At 58.1% G+C, this 21,139-nt stretch overlaps 1 protein-coding gene across 8 annotated transcripts in view; it reads left to right on the top strand.

The window, feature by feature from the left end:
* The window catches only part of ACACA (acetyl-CoA carboxylase alpha), a 140,041-nt gene that overhangs the window by 34,492 nt on the left and 84,410 nt on the right, over window positions 1-21,139 (top strand). For all 8 annotated transcript variants that reach the window (XM_053274908.1, XM_053274909.1, XM_053274910.1 and 5 more), the window contains 19 exons: window positions 862-943; window positions 1,406-1,504; window positions 2,819-2,925; window positions 3,545-3,655; window positions 4,326-4,535; window positions 5,847-6,017; window positions 6,811-6,972; window positions 8,770-8,933; window positions 9,196-9,346; window positions 10,100-10,203; window positions 10,985-11,066; window positions 11,325-11,470; window positions 11,762-11,912; window positions 13,998-14,132; window positions 14,977-15,123; window positions 15,683-15,871; window positions 16,321-16,421; window positions 16,955-17,043; window positions 20,407-20,531. In XM_053274908.1, the coding sequence (XP_053130883.1) occupies window positions 862-943; window positions 1,406-1,504; window positions 2,819-2,925; window positions 3,545-3,655; window positions 4,326-4,535; window positions 5,847-6,017; window positions 6,811-6,972; window positions 8,770-8,933; window positions 9,196-9,346; window positions 10,100-10,203; window positions 10,985-11,066; window positions 11,325-11,470; window positions 11,762-11,912; window positions 13,998-14,132; window positions 14,977-15,123; window positions 15,683-15,871; window positions 16,321-16,421; window positions 16,955-17,043; window positions 20,407-20,531 (2,526 nt within the window). The remainder of the gene's footprint in view (window positions 1-861; window positions 944-1,405; window positions 1,505-2,818; window positions 2,926-3,544; window positions 3,656-4,325; window positions 4,536-5,846; window positions 6,018-6,810; window positions 6,973-8,769; window positions 8,934-9,195; window positions 9,347-10,099; window positions 10,204-10,984; window positions 11,067-11,324; window positions 11,471-11,761; window positions 11,913-13,997; window positions 14,133-14,976; window positions 15,124-15,682; window positions 15,872-16,320; window positions 16,422-16,954; window positions 17,044-20,406; window positions 20,532-21,139) is intronic.

Raw genomic sequence — 21,139 nt, 5'->3', positions numbered from 1 at the left:
AGGGCTGGGTCTGGCTTGGGGCTCCCTGATGTCTTCGCATGAGGTGGGGAGATTTTTCTTTGAAAACTGAAGAAAGCGGGGCGGCGGCGGCAGGGATGGGGGTTGGGGGGGAGTTCCCAAAGGTGCTGATAAATTTATCAATAAATGGCTGTTCCAATATTGCTTGCTGCACTCTGAGCATGAGGAAGATCTGTGGGTGTGGGCTGGGGGTATTATCCCCAGAGAGAGAGGAGAATGGGTAAAGAAGCAGAAGAGACTTTGACGCTGGTTGCTTCAGTGGCCTCTGAACAAACGCGTCTCCTGCTCAAAACACACCAAGCAGTATGGAATAAGCAATTATATTTGATTAATAAATGTCTCGGCACCTCTGGGAAGGAATTTCCTCCCCTTGCTTCAGTTTTGCTTTGTTGGTTCTGCGTCCTTTTCCTCCCCGCTTCCCTTTCCTCTTATGGGTGGGGGGACTTTTCTTTGCCGTTCCCTGGAGCGCGAAGTGGCCCTGTGCTGCTTTTCTGTTCCTGCCCGTCTCTCGTCACAAGCAGCCCCGTTCCCCAGAGAGCTTTCCCCTCCAGCTGCTCTTGGCTTCCCGGCTGCTGGGCTGCCCTGGGGTTCTCCTTTGTCCCCTTCCCTCCCCCGCCCCCAACCCCGTGATCCTCGCACCCGCTCCCTGCCTGTGCCCCTCATCAGGAGGGCGCCCTCCTCTGCGTGGGGCCCGTGTGCTTCCTGCCGTGGGCCATCCTGGGGGCCTGGAGTGGCTGTGGGGGCCGCAGGAGTCCTCGAGGTTTGCCGGCTGAGGAGCGCTCGGCCCGGTTCCCCCAGCGAGCATCAGTCTGAAGCTGTGTTCTTTTCCCACCCGCGCGGCAGGCCGTGTGGGCTGGCTGGGGCCACGCGTCGGAGAATCCCAAACTACCAGAACTCCTCCACAAAAACGGAATCGCCTTCATGGGTAAGGAAAAGGGCCCGAGTGGTTCTGAGGGCCTGGGCAGACCTTGAGAAGCCCCTCGGGAGTGGAGGGGGCCTTCTCCATGGGGCCGGGTGGGGAGGCCGTGGCGTCCATCAGTGTGCCGGGGCCAAGGGTCCCCACCCTTCTTGGCTTCGGTGGCTGAAGACCGTTGTGTCTGGGGCTGGTGGGAATAGTAGCCCGGCAACCCTTGGGAGCCCCTGGCCTGGAGACCCGGCAGGATGGCTTCTGCTGGGTCAGGCCAGAACCCTCCTCGCTGGCCACCCGGTCTTCCCCAGCAGCCAGCCCCTGGGGAGGGGCAGCCTCACCAGCGAGGTGGGGCGCATGGCCCTGGGGCTTGTTCCCAGCATCCCTGGGGCCTGGCATGGGGCTCTCACAGCTCCCTGCCCTGGACCCGACCTGTCCCCCTCGGCTTGGGCTTGGACTGACCCCTCTTCTTCTCTGCAGGCCCTCCGAGCCAAGCCATGTGGGCTCTCGGGGACAAAATCGCCTCATCGATCGTGGCCCAGACGGCCGGCATCCCCACGCTTCCCTGGAGCGGCAGCGGTGAGGCTGGTGTGGGTGGGGTCCCCAGGCTCCCTGCAGAGTGGCCCCTGCCCTTAGCTGGCATCTGCCTCGGGGTTCTGGCGAGAGAGAGAAAGCCTTTTGCATTTCCACCCGTCCTGCTTGCTTGCTTTTGGTGATATCCACACAGAGCCAAGTCCGGTGAAGGCTGCTTGCTGTTCTGCTGCTGCCTGAGGGGTCCCCGGTTGGCTCTGTTTTGCCTTGGGAAGGACACCCCACCCCACCCCGTCCGTTTGGGCTGAACAGGCCCCGGCCCTGCAGAGTGGAGCCAGGCTGTTATGGATGTCCGATTGGTTTGGTTTGGTGGGGTGTTATTGTGAAAGCCGTTTTGAGTGTTGTGCTGTGGAAAGGCAGCCTGTAAGGTCAAAATTTAACCCAACTCTGGCTACAACCTTAAGTAGCCCAGCAGGGAAATGCTTGACCAACAAGCGGAAGGTTGCCGGTTCGAATCCCCGCTGGTACGATATCGGGCAGCAGTAGCAGTAGCTGCTGCGATCTAGGAAGGTGCTGAAAGGCATCGTCATCTCATTCTGTGTGGGAGGAGGCCATGGTCAACCCCTCCTGGTTTCTACCCAAGACAACCACTGGGCTCTGTGTGGGCCAGGAGTCGACACCCACTTGAGGGCACCCTTTACCTTTAGAACTGGCTATGGAGGCACATAGAATTTTTTTTAATTTTTAAGTATTGGTCGTTTTTCTGTGTGAAATGTGTGAGAAGCAGTATAAGAGCCAGTGTGGTGTAGTGGTTCGAGTGCTGGACTAGGACCGGGGAGACCCGAGTTCAAATCCCCATTCAGCCATGAAACTAGCTGGGTGACTCTGGGCCAGTCACTTCTCTCTCAGCCTACCCTACTTCACAGGGTTGTTGTGAGGAGAAACCTAAGTATGTAGTACACTGCTCTGGGCTCCTTGGAGGAAGAGCGGGATGTAAGTGTAATAATAATAATAATAATAATAATAATAATAATAATAATATCAAACTCTGGAGGAGGAGCGGCAGACCTGCTGGGAGCCGGGGGTGGGTGGGAGCGGTTTGACGAGGAGACACCCCCCCCGCCCATCCCTCCCCAACTCCTGGATGGTCTACAGTTCTGTGATCAGTGAGGCTGCAGCGCACTTGACCTTTGGGCTGGCTTGTGGCCATCGGCTGTAAGCTGTGGGGTGCTCTCTCTGCTGAGCTGACAAGGGATAAAGTTGGGGGCCGGGGGGGGCAGTAACCCGGAAGGCGGGCGGTGGTGCCTGTGGTGAGTGGGCGGTGACTGGAGACCCTCCTCCGGCCGTGGGGCTGGCTTTCAGGTCTGCGGGTGGACTGGCAGGAAGACGACTTCCAGAAGCGCCCTCTGCACGTCCCCCAGGAGCTCTACGAGAAGGGCTGCTTGACAGACGTGGACGACGGCCTGCGGGTAGGTGCCGCTCCCCAGAGCCCAACGGCTGGGGGGGCTTCCCTGGAGCCCCTCGGCTGTTCTGCTGGGGCTCTCCCATGGCCTGGGTTGTGTCGTTTGGCGTGGCCAGCCAACAGGGCCGACGTGGCTCTGTGTGAAGTGGGCCTGCGGGAGCCCCATTTCCACATCATTCGCAGGCCCTCTGGCCACCAGGGTGCCGTGGGTGCAGGTCAAGCTGTCCACACATTAGGCTGGAGACGGGCAGCAGCAGCACACTCCCTGTCTGTAACCTGCGTTTGAGGTTGAGCCCAGGTTTGCTCTTAACGTGGATGCAGGTCCAGTCATTCACACAAACATGTGTACGAGTGTACAGATGCGTGTGCATCGTGTCCGAATCGGGCTAGTATCCAAACATGCTGCTTAAAATGTGGTGAGGGGTGTGTGTGTGGGGGGGGGTGGAGATTCCTCCCCTGAGTGACACCCCTAGAGGCCGCCCTTGCAAAGCCACCTGCAGCCCGGCCCTGGGCTGTCTCTGGGGAGGCTTCTGCTGCCGGAAGCTGGTGGCCCACCTTGGGTCTCCTGGCGGCTCGGCTCCGGCTCCTGAGTGCTGCCTGTCTGTGTGTGTTCGTCTCCTGCTCAGGCGGCGGAAGAGGTCGGCTACCCCGTCATGATCAAGGCCTCTGAAGGAGGGGGCGGGAAAGGCATCCGGAAGGTGAACAACGCGGACGACTTCCCCAACCTCTTCAGACAGGTAAGGCCGCCTGCCTCCCCACCCCACCACCCCAGCTCAGCCTGCCCGTCCTTCCCAGACTCCTGCCCGAAGGAGAGCGGAGCCCTCCTCCGCCCGGTGCGGACCCAAGGAAACACCGGCTTGGCCCCCTCCGTGGGGCTCTCTGGGCTGTTCAGCCCGGACTCCTCGGGGGGCTTTTGCCCCCACCCTGAGCGAGACATGCTTGATAGGGATGGGCCCGGACTGGTCTGGAGGCCATTGTAAAGGCCTCCGGACCGGTCCGGACCTGGGTGGTTCGGTTCGGGGGTGGGGGGTCGCTTTAAGAGCGGCGGGAGGGATAGGGATGGGCCCGCCGATTTCCCGCTCTGGCACCGTAATGTTACGAGTAACTGGGGCAGCAGGATATCTCCCTGCCGCCCCTTCCCCAACGTTGCTCTAAAAAAACTCCCAGTAGGCAACTTCGGGGAAGGGGCGGAAGGGAGATATCCTGCTGCCCCGGTTACTTGTAACATTACGGTGCCAGAGCGGGGAAGCGGCGGGAGGGGTAAGCAAACCCTCCCGCTGCTCTTGAAGCGACCCCCCAACCCCACTGCTGGACCGCAGTGCGGCGGTTCCGTGCACACCCCTAGTGCTGGATCGGCCCCCAGTCAAGGTGTGTGCTGGTGGGGTGGGGTTGTCTGTGGCGTTGCAGGTGCAAGCAGAAGTGCCTGGCTCGCCCATCTTCGTCATGCGGCTGGCCAAGCAGTCCCGCCACCTGGAGGTGCAGCTCCTGGCTGACCAGTCCGGCAACGCCATCTCCCTCTTCGGCCGCGACTGCTCCGTGCAGCGCCGGCACCAGAAGATCATCGAGGAGGCGCCGGCCTCCATTGCCACGCTGGCCGTCTTTGAGCACATGGAGCAGGTGGGTGCTAGTGGTAGGAGGGGCAAGGAGGGGAGCTGGCTTGGGGGTAGCCAGCAGGACTGGTCCCCTGAGCTAAGCAGGGTCTGCCCTGGTGGCCTGTGAAGGGGAGACTAGAAGTGTGTAAGAAATTCCCTGTAGGGGATGATGGGGCCACTCTGGGAAGAGCATCGAGGTCCCAAGTCCCCTCCCTGGCAGCAGCTCCAACGAGATAGGGCTGAGAGAGAGATTCCTGCCTGCAACCTGGGAGAAGCCGCTGCCAGGCTGTGAAGACAATACTCAGCTAGGTGGACCAAGGGTCTGACTCAGTATATGGCAGCTTCCTATATCCCCTAAGATCTTTCCTGGCTCTGTAATTGAGATCTTTTTAGGAAAGGAGAGCTGATCTGGTGGGAGCAAGCATGACTTGTCCCCTTAGCTAAGCAGGGTCTGCCCTGGTTGCCTATGAAAGGGAGACTAGAAGTGTGAGCAATGGAAGAGATTCCCCTCTTAGGGGATGGAGCCATTCTGGGAAGAGCTGAAGGTTCCCAGTCCCCTCCCTGGCAGCATCTCCAACGAGATAGGGCTGGGAGAGACTCCTGCCTGCCACCTTGGAGAAGCCGCTGCCCGTCTTTGCAGACAATATTGAGCTAGACGGACCAGGGTCTGACTCGGTATATGGCAGCCTCCTATGTTCCCTCCATGGGCTCCTGTCTTCTTGGGGTGAGAGACCCAGGACCTGTGGAGGGGGATGGCTTAGCCGGGGCCGAAGGGTCCGTGCGTCTTGTCCGAGGGCCCAAGTACGAGTGGTGGGGGTTGTGATGGAGCAGGCAGCTCCTCGGCAGTGGGTCAGGCGTGTTCTTGCGTGCAGAGGCTCCCAGGTCCGTTCCCTGGCAGGTCTCCCGGGGACGTAGAGGAGGAGCCCGGGAAGCTGCCATCTACGGAGTCAGGCCCTTGGTCCATCGAGCTCAGTACTGTCTACATTGACTGGCAGTGGCGTCTCCAAGCTGGTTGGTGGCAGCTTCCTGCCTTGGCTGTGCTTGTCTGTTGTCGCCTCCTTCCCAGAGGCCCCTTCCCTTTTCAAGGAGGAGAGCAACTAGCCCTATCCGTCCCTGCTGCCAGTCTGTGTAGACAACACTGAGCGAGGTGGACCAAGGGTCTGACTCAGTATGTGGCGGCTTCCTCAAGCTCCCAAGTTCTTCCAGGAAGGAACCAAACCCGAGGCATTCCACGGCCCTCGGGGAGGCGCCGGGGCTTTTCAGTGGGCCAGTCGTCCATTTCAGTACATTCTTCGGAGCATCTGCCTCGTAGCGGTGACCTTCCCTCTCCTTCCAGTGCGCGGTCAAACTGGCCAAGATGGTGGGCTACGTCAGTGCCGGCACGGTGGAGTACCTCTACAGCCAGGACGGCAGCTTCTACTTCCTGGAGCTCAACCCCCGCCTGCAGGTGGAGCATCCTTGCACCGAGATGGTGGCTGACGTGAACCTGCCCTCGGCTCAACTCCAGGTGAGGCAGGAGGAGGAGGCGGCAGCGGCCTGCCGAACCGGTTCTGCTGGAGTCGGGGAGGGAGGGCGTCTCTGGAGTAGACCTCGGTGTCGTCAGACCGTCGTCCTGGATGGCTTTCCACCCGGGACGAGATCAAAGTGCAGATGAGGGCCCGGGAATGGGCAGAGGAATCCTCACCGGTGGTATCGAAAGGGAGAGGCCTGTTCCCAAGGGGTAGGGGAAAGCCTGGACGCTGGGCGTGCTTTGGGCAGACGGCCATGATTGGTCTCCTTGGGAGCAGAGAAAATGCTCGAGGCTTGTCGGTGTTTTTTCCCCTTAAAGCTATTGACAGACACACAAGTTGAGGTTTTATGTTGAAGAAAACTGTATTCTCCCCCCTCTCACTGAGCTGAGGGGAGTATTGGGGTGGTAATTTTCATGTCTTATGGCAGTGGGTTCCGTAGCCTGATTCTGCATGGTGTGAAGAAGAAGAAGAGCCAGCGTGGTGTAGTGGTTAAGAGTGCCGGACTAGGACCGGGGAGACCCGAGTTCAAATCCCCATTCCGCCATGAAACTAGCAGGGTGACTCTGGGCCAGTCATTTTCTCTCTCAGCCTAACCTACTTCACAGGGTTGTTGTGAGGGGAAACTTAAGTATGTAGGACACCGCTCTGGGCTCCTTGGAGGAAGGGTGGGATATGAAATGTAATAATAAATAAAATAAATAAATAAATTATGCCTGCCCAAAGGTGGACCACAACATCTCTCTGGTGGTTTCCAACAATGTATAAGAGAGTCCGCCTTCTCTCCTTCAGATTGCCATGGGGATCCCCCTCCACAGGATCAAGGACATCCGTGTGATGTACGGAGCATCACCCTGGGGGGACAGCCCCATCGATTTCGAGAACTCTGCCCATGTGCCGTGTCCGCGCGGTCATGTGATAGCGGCCCGCATCACCAGTGAGAACCCCGATGAGGTAGGCCTTCCATCAGGACCACCAGGTCTCTTTTGGGGACGGAAAGCGCCCCACGCGTGCAGCTCCTGTCCCTGAGGTGGGCCCGATCCGCTTCGGCCCTCCTGCTGACGTTGGCCTACAACTCCCATAATCCCTGGCTCTTGGCAGCTGGGGCTGGGGATTATGGGAGTTGTAGTGCAGAAACAGCTGAGGGGGGCGGGCATGTGGAGCAGGCCTGCTCTAAGGTCATGTTTAGAAGGAGCCCGCTCTCACCCTCCTCGCCCGCAGACCTTTCCAGCTGCCCAAGTGTGGAAGTCGGAGAAGTGGAACAGCCTGGTTGGAGGTATGGGCACTCTAGCCGGGGAGGCAAGGCATCTTGCTCTATAGTAAAGAAAGATGGCCGAAGGAAGTCCAGCCTCCACTGCCTGTCCATAGACGACAACGCAGCAGCCACAGGGGAGGCTGAAAGTGCCAACTCGCTAGGGTGGCCATATTTCTGGCTTTCCAAATCCGGGTGCCTCGTTTGCATTTTATGTCAATTGGCTTGAAAACAATAATTTTTGAGCAGAAGCGTGACTGCAGGTTTTGCTCCATAGCTCCGCTTCTACAAGGGCTACAGCTTAGACTGTGTTTAAAAAAAATGAAAACTGGAATCTGGACACATCTGGGTGGGCTAAGCCATCTGGGTGAGATGCTTAAAATCTGGGCGAAACTCGGAATTTCGGAGGGCAGGGGGGCATGGCAACCCTACAACTTGCTTTCTTGCATGACGACACCTCAGAAGCCTACCTTCTTGTATGTTCAGGGTGACATTTCGGGAATTCGGCTAGCACGGTAGAGCGGCACAGAGCATTCACACACACACACACACACCCCACCCCACCCAGGCATTGGGTCACTGAGTTCCCCTTCCCCTTCTCTGCATTCGGAGGTCTTGCTGGACACCCCATGGAAAAAAAATGGCTTCTTTACTGGCTGTAAGAACTAGAACACCTTTCTAAAAGTTGAGACGCAACAGATGCTGAATGAGGAGAGGAGAGCTGGCCTTGTGGTCGCAAGCAGGACTGGTCCCCTTAGCAAAGCAGGGTCCGCCCTGGTTGCATAAGAAAGGGAGACTAGAAGGGTGAGCACTGGAAGAGATTCCCCCTCAGGGGATAATGGAGCCGCTCTGGGAAGAGCATCAAGGTTCCCAGTTCCCTCCCTGGCAGCATCTCCAACGAGATAGGGCTGGCAGAGAGACTCCTGCCTGCAACCTTGGAGAAGCCGCTGCCAGTCTGTGAAGACAATACTGAGCTAGATAGACCAAGGGTCTGACTCAGTAGATGGCAGCTTCCTCTGTTCCTATGTACCAGCCAAATCCCGAAGGCAGTTGTGTGTTGTGGATCACCTAGCAGAGGCCTGGCTTGCAGGACCTTCCCTTGCCGATACCTGGCCCTCGAAGGGCCGCGAGGGGATTATTCCGGCTAAAAGGGGCCTTGCAGAGGGAAGAGAGGAGGGCCTTCCCGGAAGTCCGGTCTGGACTGGGCTGTGAAATCTGCGTGTGTTGAGTCCTGCTGGGTGTCCTTGCTGTCCAGGGTTGTTGGCCTTGCCGTGTTTTTCTGGAAGATGGTGATAAAAAAAAGCGAGGCCCTGCCAGTGGTCCCTCACACAGGGATTCCCAGAGGTGGTGGACTACAACTCCCGTCACCCCCAAGCAAAGGCGATGGCAGCTGGGGATGCTGGGAGTTGTAGTCCACGGCATCTGGGAATCCTTGCGTGAGGGAACCCTGCTGTAGACCTGCCCAGCTCCTCAAGAGAGTGTCCCCTCTTGCCCTGCAGGGATTCAAGCCCAGCTCCGGGACGGTCCAAGAGCTGAATTTCCGCAGCAACAAGAACGTCTGGGGGTATTTCAGTGTGGCGGCTGCCGGCGGGCTCCACGAATTTGCCGACTCCCAGTTTGGCCACTGTTTCTCCTGGGGGGAGAACCGGGAGGAAGCCATCTCGTAAGTAGGAACGCCCTCCGTTCTCCAGCCTAGTCTCTTGCCTAGCACCACCCGCTGTCCGTGTTAAGTCTCCCGGCCGGGGTCTGGAATAGTTGGTGCCTGGATCCCCGCAGGGCACAGAGGTGCCGCCGCCTCAGTCCGGCATGGCTTGCCCCCCGGGGTCAGCCACTGGCTCTCGACGTGGGGTGGGGTGGGGGGTCGTACAGAGGAGCCTGGCCCTTTCCCTTCCGTGGCTCTTCCAGCGTTGCTCTTCTCTCCCCAGAAACATGGTCGTGGCTCTGAAGGAGCTCTCCATCCGAGGGGATTTCCGGACCACCGTTGAGTACCTGATCAAGTTGCTGGAAACGGAGAGCTTTCAGCACAACCGGATCGACACCGGCTGGCTGGACCGGCTGATTGCGGAGAAAGTGCAGGTGGGGCTGGGACTCCCTTCCACTGGGCGGGTTGTCTTTGCCCGCGAGCGCATGACACCGCTGCCTGGGCCAGACCCTCGGTCCGCCTAGCTCAGTGATGTCTACCCTGACCGGCAGCAGCTCTTCGGGGTCTCGGGCAGAGAAGCCCTGCCTGGAGAGGTTGCCGCTGGGGATTGAACCGGGGACCTTCTGCATGCCAAGGCGGGGCTCTCCCACACTTCTTGGGCGGGCACACACACACACTGGCATAGACACATTGTGTGTGTGTGTTGCTTCAATTATATCGCTCCCCCCCCTTCTTTGTGAGTGTGTATTGGACTCCAGTTGCCACTCTGCAGGCAGAAGCTCTGCCGGAGAGCCATGCTGCCTGCACCTGACGCATGGCCGGCCTGTAGGCAGCGCAGCTCCTGGGCAGAGGGGAGCCCCCCCCCATCCTGAGCTGCTGCCTCTGTGGATGCCCCCCACCAACCCCCTGAGCTTCATAGAAGCAGCCGCTGCAGTTCAGCTCTCATCACTTATACGTGAACACTGTTGCATATGAAGGGATGGGAAACCGTTCGGAACGGAGGGCTTTGGATCGGGACCCCCAACCCACCAGGGACCAGAGGAGACCCCCCACCCATGTGGCTGAATGCCTGCGATGGCTGTGAACCACTCTGGGAGTCCATCTAGCGAACAAGCCGACTGCAGGTCGAATAAAAAGGAGGTGGCCTCAGACGGCCTTTCCCACGCTTGCCTCTCTCTTCCTTCCAGGCGGAGAGACCAGACACCATGCTGGGGGTGGTGTGTGGGGCGCTTCATGTGGCCGACGTGAGCCTCCGGAACAGCGTCTCCAACTTCCTCCACTCGCTGGAGAGGTAACCATCTCTGGGCTCGGTCAGACGGACTGCCACGCCTCTGGGCTGGGGACAACCGTCGGGGATTCTGGGAAGCCAGGCGTTTAAGAAGAATCCTATCTGTTACATGTTGGATAGGAATGATTATTTCCTTTGTGAAGTATTTGTTCTCCAGTCTTCAATTTTGGGAAGCCAGTAGCTTAGCAACTATGCCAGAAGGGTTAACTATGTTTTCATCAGTGAATCCAGTGATATGTCTGCTGATGTTTGTCCAATGTGCTGTCCTGAACATCTGTGTGAGCGGCAAGATGCCCGGCTGCTGGGAAATGCGGCTTGCCCCGGAAGGCTTCAAGAAGTAGGGGAGAGAATTGCTTTTGGTGGAACTTGTGGCTAAAATCAAAACCCAGACCTTGAAAGGAAGTTAAATTTGGGTCTCAGTTATTCCAGCAGCATCTTATTTCTAAAAGCATCTACGGCATGTGGGTGCATGTGCAAAAATACATGCAGGCTCACAATCCAGAGAACGTGAGACAAGAAGAGCAAGGCTTTGCTGGGAAAGGGAGGAGACGAAGAGAGGAGAAGGAAATTAAAAGATGAAGTGAAGCGAGACCTCATGTTAGTAAATAGAAACAATCTTGATTGTTAACGGATGAAGTTTGCGGCGACTTCATTAGTTTAGAAGGCTGCCATGTGTTTAAAGTTTCTGATTTCTCGGAGGCAGATTTCCTTGGCAGGTTTTCCCTGCTGCGCTTGAAGTCAGCAGGACGCTGATGTTGAGCCTGGATTTCCCTCCGTCTTTCAGGGGCCAAGTCCTACCTGCTCACACGCTGCTGAACACGGTGGATGTGGAACTGATCTACGAAGGGAAGAAGTATGTCCTGAAGGTACCGTGTCTCGTACCGGATACTAGTGGCAGTAATCGCACTGCAGCCCTTTGGCCATTGTGGCTGCGGATGATGGGAGTCGTAGTCCCACACCGTCTGGGGAACCAGGCTTGTGATTCCCTGGATTAACCTCATACAATCTGTTGCTGCCGTGAACCGCCGAGTGCTGAGCCAGGGGCACAACCCCAAGCGGGCGTCCCAGGTGTTGGGGATGGTGCTGTGTTCACCGGGCGTCCTGGGGTGCTCCCGCCTCTGCAGGTGACCCGGCAGTCTCCCAACTCCTACGTGGTCATCATGAACGGCTCCTGCGTGGAGGTCGACGTCCACCGGCTGAGCGATGGAGGGCTCCTCCTGTCCTACGACGGCAGCAGCTACACCACCTACATGAAGGAAGAAGTGGACAGGTAGCATTCCCCGTCCCAAGACCGGCTCAGAGTCGGGGCTGCCTGTATGTGAAAACACTGCGGCTGTGGGAGGGACCACACCATCGTGGCAGAGCCCCTGCTTGGCACGCAGAAGGTGCCCAGGTTCTGCCCCCGGCAGTAGCTCCAGGTGGGGCTGGGAGAGACCCCTGAGCCAGGTGGACCACCAAGGGTCTGACTCAGCCGACGACAGGGTGGTGCCACGTTCTTAGGAGCTGTCCGTGGCCGTCCTCTTCACTCTTGACTTGCTGCCTCGTCCCTTTCTGCCCTTAGGTACCGCATCACCATTGGGAACAAGACCTGCGTGTTCGAGAAGGAGAACGACCCATCCATCCTGCGCTCTCCTTCAGCCGGGAAGCTCATCCAGTACGTGGTGGAGGACGGGGGCCACGTGTTCGCGGGCCAGTGTTTTGCCGAGATTGAGGTCAGCGGTTCTTGCCCTCTTCCATTCCTTCTCCCTTCCCTGCAGGAGCGAGCTGAGTTAGCGAGAGCTCGCTTGGAACTGAAACATGCCTTTCTAGGGCTGAAATGCTTGTTTGCTTGCGTGCTGGGAGGGTCTGGTGGTGCGCCCTTAAGCTGGACCAGGGCCCAGTTCGTCTCGAGGTCGAGCCAAATCCCCTGGACCGGTTTGGAGGTTCTAAAGCTTAAATCCTGACCCCCCCAAAACACACACACACCACTGCCGGTCCGGTGGCCTTGGGGTGGTGGTGGTGCTTTAGGGTTGGGGCATTTCCACCCTTTCCCTCTCCCCCCACTCGCCTGTCTCCCCCAGGTCTTCCAAGGACGGTTTCGGCCCGTTTTCGGGCTGTCCTGGCCCTTTCTCTGATGGTGGCGGCCATTTTGGCCATTAACCGCCCCCACAAAAAACCTATTTAAAACCACCGAACTGGCTCAAATTCGAGCCGGGGGGGGGTGTTCAGGGGTACATAACTGAACATGCCGCAAGATGTTTTTGTGCACACCCCTACTTACTTGATTAACCAGTTAAAAAACCCTCTTTATTTATAAAAGAATGTATGCTCCTGTCTTTCTGACTCTAAAGTATAGCCCTCCAAGGCAGCTAAGAACAATAGAAGGAAGAAAGAACAGTAAAAAATCATTAAAACATACTGACAGATGAAACCATTGTGCCGCTAAAATTAATCGGACAGAGAGAGGGAGTCAGCTGCAAACACCGACCTCTCAGGCCAAGTGCCTGCCAAAACAGATAAATGCTATTAAAAAGGCAACAAAATACCACTGGAGAGGAGACCCAAGTTAGAAATGTTGGATATTTATTCCCTTCTTCTTGATCAAATGATCCTCAAACGACTACTGGGGCAGGGAGTTCCACAAGAGCCCTCTCCCATTCCTGTCAGCTGTGCCTCAAGCAAGGTCAAGCAGGTTGGTTTCCCCGTTGACCTTGGTGGATGGGGAGAACCCTATAGGAGGAAGCGGTCTTCTTGGAATCTGTGGAACACTCTGACAGGCATTCCAGATGTTGTTGACTACAACTCCCTTAATGCCCAAGCAGAAGCCGTTGCAGCTGCGGATTCTGGGAGTTGTAGTCAGCATCATCTGGGAATCCCTGTTAGAGGGAACACTGATTGGAATCCCAGTGCCAAGCTTTTGTGAGCAGTTAACTATATTTCAGGGGTTTCCAACATCTGTGGTACTCCAGATATTGCTGAACTACAATGCCCATAATCCCAGCCACAATGGATGATGGGAGTTGTAGTTCAGCAACATCTGGAGTACCGCAGATTGGGAACCCCAGAATTGTTTAAAAAGGCAAGTCCTTAAAAAACCAAACAAGACCCTGGAGTAGGCACTGTGTTAGAAAAGCGACATAGAATGAAGAGGGCCAGAAATGTCCTATACAAACACCTAGTAGGTTTATGGTCTAAAAATTCATGTTGATAATGATACAAGTATCTACATCTTAGTAAGTAGGAATTCACTTGAATTCCAAAACTCCAAAACGCCTTGAAAACAAAAATCCATAGTCTAATAAGCTAATTCACAGGTATGTAATACAGAGTTACCAGCAATGGGAAAGTCTTGGAGATCACAAAACGTAGTCGCACTCTTACTGGCCTTGTCGATCCTTCGTTCTTTCGAGACTTGCAGGAGAAGCCAAACTGGTTTCGACCCTCAGTCTTCATCAGTTGGCTTCCTAACTCTTGAAAAGCAAAGAGACAAGACCGACCTCTCCCTCTTGAGGAGAGATATTTCTCGTAGAGATCCTTGTGGCTTCGCTTACTGGGCGGGGGCTTCTTCTTATCAACACTGCCTCGTGTGGGAGCTGCTCTTGCTGGAGAAGAGACAACCGGCCGGTCCGTCCCGTGTCGGAAGAGGCCTCCGCCCGCCTCTCTCCCTCGTGCGCGTTGCTTTAAGTTGGATCCAGCCATGGCCGGCGTGGACGTGGACCTCTCCGGAGCACAAAACAATCACTCAGGAGAGTGCAGAGCCGGCTGGAGGCAGCATGCACACCTTCGCGGGAGCGTGACTCGTGTCTTCTCGCTTCCAGGTGATGAAGATGGTGATGACGCTCACGGCGGCAGAATCGGGCTGCATCCATTACGTGAAGCGTCCTGGGGCGGCGCTCGACCCGGGCTGTGTGATTGCCAAGTTGCAACTGGACGACCCCAGCCGGGTTCAGCAGGTGAGAAGCTGGGATGGGGCCGAGCAGGGAGCGCGGTCAGAGCTCCGTGAAAGGGAGCTAAGCGGAGGGATCCTGAGGTGGGTGCACAGTCCGGGGCGCCATCTTGAGGCACCGGCTTCCCCTCCCTCCCTCCCCCCCAGTAGCTCTGGCCACCTGCGGTTGCTCCTGATGACCACAAACCTCTCTCTGGCTGTTTAAAGGTATTAAAAAGCAACCACCCACCGGTGCTCTGGAAACAGGCTCTCCTCTCCGTAGAGAGATGAGGGAAGACTTTGCCCTCTAGCTTTAAAGCCGTGGCGGAGGGAGGGGGTGAGCTGGGCCCAGGTTAGGGTTGGGCCCAGGTGACTGAGGGTCTCACCCCTGTCTGGAGTTCCAAGAGGATTCCCGTTTCCTTCCCTCTGGGGGCTGAGGAGCAAAATGGCCCTTCTCTCCTGCGTCAGAGAAGATTAGGGAATGGGTGAAGGCGGGGGGGCGGGTCTGTTAGAGGTCTGTTTGTGGAGGGATGCTTTTGCTTCAGGAGGATGGAGGCTGCTTTGGGTTTGGGCGAGGCGCCTTGGGGGCCCCTTCCTTCTCCCCACTGTGGCTGGCACTTTCCCGTGGGGGCCTGATCCACCCCTGGGGGAAGGGAGCCAAGAGGGTGGAAGCCGCAGGTACTTCTACTCCTCAAGGAGCAGTGTTGTCGTCACAGAGGGGGCGGCTCACTTTGGGGGTCAGCAGTAGGGCCCCCCCCCGCTGGCTGTGGGCCTCCGCAGAGGCCCTGAGGGGCGGTGCGCCCCGGTCCTGGCAACGCTGCCACAGCAGGGCCCGAAGGGGGCTCACGCCCTGGGCTTGCTCTCTCCTCAAGGCTGAACCCCACACGGGCACCTTGCCGCGGATCCAGAGTACGGCGCTCCGGGGCGAGAAGCTCCACCGCGTCTTCCACTACGTCCTCGACAACCTGGTGAACGTGATGAACGGCTACTGCCTGCCCGAGCCCTTCTTCAACAGCAAGGTACCTGCCCGCTGTGACTGCTGGCTTCCCGCTCAGGCCGCAGGGGGCTCCCAACTCTTTGTGCTGCAACATCTTCACAGTTGGCCCCTCCTGTGGGGGGCGGTGGGGAGGGGGTGGTCTATTTCACACGGTTTGCGAAGTGGTTGGGGTGTGTTTGCGTGGGCCAGCGGGTCGGGCTTTTCCTGGGGAGTTCTGGGGAGGGGCTGAGAATCCTCCCAGGTTGCTCTCCGGTCTTCTTATCGGACGACAGTTCCCAGCGTTCCTTGGTTCAGAACTGCTGCCCTTAGCTCAGTTTCTGTTCTCTCCTCCTCCTCCCTTCTCACAACCAACCCTGTGAGGCGGGCTAGGCGCAGAGAGCGAGCAGCTGGCCCAAGCCATCCCCGTGAGCTTCATGGCTGAGAGGGGATTTGCTCCCGGATCTCTCTGCTCCAGGATGTCTCTGCTCCTGGTCCAGGACTCGATAGCCATCTCCATCTCTCCGGCTCCCTGGTAGCCTAACGAATCCAGGTGTCTTTCTCTTACTGCAAATGAACCCCCCCACCCTTTGCCTCCAACCCAGGTGAAGGACTGGGTCGAGCGGCTGATGAAGACCCTCCGAGACCCGTCCCTGCCTCTATTGGAGCTGCAGGACATCATGACCAGTGTCTCTGGGCGCATTCCCCCCAACGTGGAGAAAGCCATCAAGAAGGAGATGGCCCAGTACGCCAGCAACATCACCTCGGTCCTCTGCCAGTTCCCCAGCCAGCAGGTCAGAATGGGAGCCCGGAGCCCTGCCGAGGGAGGGCTCGCGGGGAAAGGGACGCCCCGCCAGGCAGCCTTCTCCTTCTGTGCCTTCTTACGGAGCTGCTGAGCAGAGTTAGGCCAGCCTGCTTTTCTTGAAGCCTCGCAACAAGTTAAACGGAAGGAGGCGCGTTCTTAATAAAAGCTGAGAATTCAGGGAGGGGGCCTGGGGTATCCCCGATGGGCCAGATTGCATTCCCTGTGGCTAAAGCCCTGCCATGCTTCTTAAAGGGAAGGGCAGAGTACTGAACTGCCTTTGCTGCATCAAATTCTGTGCTTGCGCCACACGGTCGCAGAATCCACCCCTGCCTCCTGGCGCTGAGCTCCGTGATGCGTCCTTGGTACACCCTTCCAGTCCTGATTCAAGGGCTTCAGCGGACCCTCCCCCTCACGCCTCTCCTCCCCCCGTGCCCACAGATTGCCAATATCCTGGACAGCCACGCGGCAACCCTCAACCGCAAGTCGGAGCGCGAGGTCTTCTTCATGAACACCCAGAGCATCGTGCAGCTGGTGCAGAGGTGAGAGCCTGGTGTCACAAGGGCAGGGAGCCCGGGAGCGCGTGGAGGAGGAGCCCGGCCTCGGAGCCTCAGCAGTTGGACTTCAGGTTTAGGACCCAGGTCCCCAGAGCCAAGCGGTGCGTCGGGCTAGGGGCCAGCACGCCGTGGAGCATGGAACTGCTCTTCCAGAAAAGCCGTGGGGTTTCAACCTTGATGGCTGCATAAAAGAGTGAGAACGCTTTGGCAAGATGTGGGTGTGTGCATGGGGAGGGATGTTGACCTAGGAAACAAAAACCCAAGGGATTGGGGGCCAATGCTGGCTCTGCCTTATCGCACCCTGGTCGGGCATGGTTAGCCGTGCCACCAGACCGAACTGTCCTCCATATTGTGCCCCACTGATTTCAGTCAGAGAATGGGGGTGTTCTGGCTGGAGAACCCGCCTGTGAGTTTGTGGCTGGCAGGCAGCAGCAGCAGAAGAACAAAAGAAAAGTTGGAACCCTCTGACCATGAGGACTAGCACCTCGTTGAGGCTCATTTGGGGTGTTTTGTTGCAGGTACCGGAGTGGCATCCGAGGGCACATGAAAGCCGTGGTGATGGATTTGCTCCGGCAGTACCTGAGGGTGGAAACTCAGTTCCAGCACGGTGGGGCTCATGGAGATTGAATTTCTGGTGGCTGCTGGGGAGGGGTCTCGGTGGAGACTGCCCAGGTGTGTGGGGGGTGGGCAGCGTGAAGAGTGGGGGTGCTGCAATGAGAAATTCAGCCACCAGGTGGCAGCTGCTGCTAATAGCGGTGGACTTGGCTAGTCTGCCCTTGCCAGAAAAGAGGGGTGTGTTTGTGTGTGTGTGTGTGTGTGTGTGATATAAATAACACACTTTGATCGAAGGCCTAGCGTATAAATGGCCAGCCCCAGGAGAGTTGTTTCTGCCAAGTAGGAATCCCAGCTGGAGCGTCACAGTCCTTCTGACCACGGCAATAGACCGTGGTTGGTTCGGGGTGTCTTCCCGAAGGGATCCGCGGAGACAGAGATGGCGTTGGGGTGGGCAGGGCCTGGCTGGTCGATGCTGCTGCTAATATTTCTCTGCTACTTTCTCCCCCAAAGTGGTTTACCTAGAGAAACGAATAAGATGGCTCATGGGTCGGAAAAGAGGCCCCAGGCAGGCAGCGACCAGCCACAGCCCCTGGGCGGTTCTGCTGTGCTGGGGAAGACGGAGAGGGCCAGTTGCTCCCCCGCCCCGCACAGCCCAGAGAACCCCCACTTTGAAAAGGTGCCTCTTGGCTGGGCCCTGCTCACTTGAGCAGCTGTCCCTCTTCAGCCCGGCAGAGGGGATTCCCTCAGTGGCCTGCTGCTTCTGGCGTTGCTCTGTGTCTCTCTTCAGACTAGCAGCCTCTCGGGCGGAGGGGGGTAGAAGATCCGTTTTCTTTCTTGGGCTCCAGAGTCGCTTTGGCGACTTTGGCGCTTTGGCGACTTCTTTGGTTGCAAAGGCAGCATGGACCGATTCCGCCGCTGCAAAAGAGGCGTGCTTCAGGCCAAGGCTGGCCTTGCTGAGGGCTGGCCCTGCTCTCTGGGCCCAGCAGCGCCTCTCAAGGGGTGTGTGTGTGGGGGGGGGCTCCCTTCAGCCCAGCACAGGGTCCCTCTGAGGGGTGGGCTCTTGCTGCTGGGGTCTCCCTCGCGTCTCCTTTTAGACTGGGAGCCCCTTGTGGGCAGAGAAGCACCGTCTCCTTCCTTGGGCTGAGTCAATTGCTCCTTGTTGAAGAGCAGGAACAGTTGGACTCATAGGCACACACGATATAAATGGGGACTGCCTACTTGTACCCCCTGACACACACACACAGACACACACACAGAGAGACATACACACACACACACACACACAGACAGACAGTTAATTTTGGGTGGGCAGCAAGAGGTTAGGGTTAGCATTCCTTTTCCCAAGGAAGAGCCTCTCTTGTGGGAAGTCCTGGTGTCTGCCAGGCGGGTGGGCTGGCCACTGGGTGGCGCTAGCGCATTGCTGAGGCTGGCGTAGTCATTGCGGAGCTGTGGACTGGCTCCCTCCTCCTCCTCCTCCTGGCTATTCCCTGCTTGAGAACTGGGAGATTAATTTCCACTCCAGGTCAGCACAGCAGATGACCTTGTAATGGGAAGTCTTGCGTCCTGGCACTGGTTAAGAGCCCTGATGGGCAGCCGCCCTACTTTTCAGCACAAGCCCAGCTAAGGAGGGAGAGCCCGGGCTTCCAAAATTCCTCGCCTTGGAGGATGCTCTTCGGGCTGGCTGGGGCTGCTGCTGCCGCCGCCCCAGCTCTCCTCCCCAGGCCAGGGCCTCTGAGGCTCAGCTGGCAAGACACAGGACGAGGCCTTCTCCGCGGCAGCACCCAGACTTTGGAACTTCCTGCCACTGGAGGTTTGTGTGGCCGCCTCTCTTCTGGCCTTCCAGTGGCTGGCTAAAGCTTGCAGCTTCGGCTGGTGCTTTTGCGGCCAGTTGATGCTGAGAGGTTTTTTCCGCAGCAATGGCTTCCCTGCTCTTCTCACTTGATGGTTGCTGTGCGTTTATTGTGTCCCCGTTTTAGATGCCGTTATTATTTGTCTAATTTGTATTGTGAGCCACACTACCAATTTTTAATATGCCCGAAGCAACAGAGAGCTGGATAAACAAAAAGTAAAACATGAATTCCTAAAATCTGAATGAGCGTACCTGAAAAAGTGCCTGTCCAGGTGCCAGAACCGAGAGCAGCCTCCGCATCTGGGTGTGGCTGCCCCACTGCGTTCTGGGGGGTGGGGGGGCGGCGGCAGTGTAGCCGTGCAGCAGAGGGCTCCCGAGTGAACCTCCCTGGGTCTGGAAGGGCTCCCAAGCCTTCCTGTTCATCAGCTGACTCGGGTGCCTGGGGTTTCCGAGCCCCTCTCCGCAGATGTCTGCAGCATCATCCAACTCTCTGCATCTCTTAGGGGAAGGTGGGTCCTCAGAACCCGGAAGCTGCTTCTTGCTGAGTCAGACCCTTGGTCCATCTCGCTCAGTATTGTCTACTCTAACTGGCAGCATCCCTCCAGGGTTCCAGGTTCTCAGTTCCCAGCCCTTCCTGGAGAGGACTGGGACCTTCTGCGTGCAAGCCCTGCCGTGGACTGGTGTCAGGGCATCCTGAAAGGAATGGCGGGGAATGCCCACTGGAGTGCGCGGGTTCCTTCCCAGTGGCCATTCAGAAACCCCATGCATGCCTGTGGGCCTTTGGGAGGAGGAGGAGCCCTGTGTGTTTCCGTGGGCGTTTCCTGTTGTCCGTTTCAGAAGGTTCCCTAGAGCAGGGACTTCCCAGGTGGGGCCCCCAGATGTGGTTGGACCTTCAGCTCCCTGAATCCCCAACCCAAGGCCACTGGGGCTGGGGATTACGAGAGTGGGAGCCCAGCGGCATCTGGGGACCCCACGTGGAGCATCCCTGCCCGAGGGTCCCCATGATCAGGGTGTCAGCCTCGTGGGACAGGAGCCGAGGAGGCGGCCTTCTGCCGAGTCAGCCCCTCGGTCCACCGAGTGGAGGATTGTCTTCCCAGACTGGCAGCAGCTCTCCCAGGTTCCAGCTTCGGGGTCAGCCGGGGATTGGACCTGGGGCCTCCTGCGTGCCGAGCAGGTGCTCTGGGAGGGTCCGGGCAGGACGGTGGCTCACCAGTCTTGGCTCCGCTCCTTGAAACCTCTCTCTAGAGCAGGGCTGCTCAACTTCGGCCCTCCTGCAGATGTTGGCCTACAATTCCGATAATCCCAGGCTATTGGCCACTGTGGCTGGGGATTATGGGAGTTGTAGTTCAAAAACAGCTGGGGGGGCCTAAGTTGAGCAGGCCTGCTCTAGAGGGACTCCCCGGAGCACAGCTGGGGAAAGTCCAGAAGCAGCAGCAGCTGCTTGTGCGGGGCCTCCGCTGAGCTTGGCCAGGCCAGGCCGGCGAGGGCCCTTGCGCCTGGAGAGGTCCCCCCTTGTCCTGGCCTGTCTCTCTCTCTCTCTGATGGCGTGCTGCTCTCTGGCTGCAGGTCACTACGAGAAGTGCGTCTTTGCCCTCCGGGAGGAGAACAAGGCCGACATGAGCTCCGTCCTCAACTACATCTTCTCCCACGCCCAGGTCACCAAGAAGAACCTCCTCGTGACGATGCTCATTGTAAGTCTGGCGCTGGGTGGCCCCCGGTGGGTGGCTCTGCCCTTTGGGGTCCCGACTGGCCCGTGTCAGGACTGCTCTCCTGACGCCTACCCCCCCCCCGGTTGCACCGCGGAGGGGTGCCCAGGCCGGTTTGCTCCTGCCTCCCGGGGTCTGTGCTACTCGGCCCCGGCGTTTGTGAGCCCGCCGTCCAGCCCCGATTCTGGCCATGCGGGCAGGGCAAGGGAGAGGCGACGTGTAAGGTCCATGGACCTAGGAGAGGGTGCCGGGCCAAGAGGCCGACGAAAGGAGTTCTGGTGTCTGCAGCCAGCGACAGGCAGAGAGACGGAGTTCCTCAGAGGGATAAGCAAGCCTGAGCTGGGAGCTTTTCTGAAGGGCCTGGGGAGAGACCGCCGGATGCCTTCTGGCCAGCGACCCTTGCAGGTCTGTCTGGCGTCCTCTTGTTGGGCCAGAGCCCCCCGCCAGCCCTTCCCTTTCCAGATTTTCAAAGGCGAGGCAGAGAAGAGGGCAAGAACTGGCCCGCCCTCTTCCGGGGACAAAGAACAGCCCACGGAGCCAGGCCTGAGCCCACAGCCATTTTCACAGGGAAGGGGTTGACTCCGTTTAAAACC

The sequence above is a fragment of the Hemicordylus capensis genome, chromosome 12, assembly GCF_027244095.1.
Source record: "Hemicordylus capensis ecotype Gifberg chromosome 12, rHemCap1.1.pri, whole genome shotgun sequence".
In the NCBI taxonomy this organism is placed as follows: domain Eukaryota; kingdom Metazoa; phylum Chordata; class Lepidosauria; order Squamata; family Cordylidae; genus Hemicordylus; species Hemicordylus capensis.
Note: the sequence above shows the minus strand (reverse complement) of the source record. Positions and strands in the feature narration are given on the sequence as shown.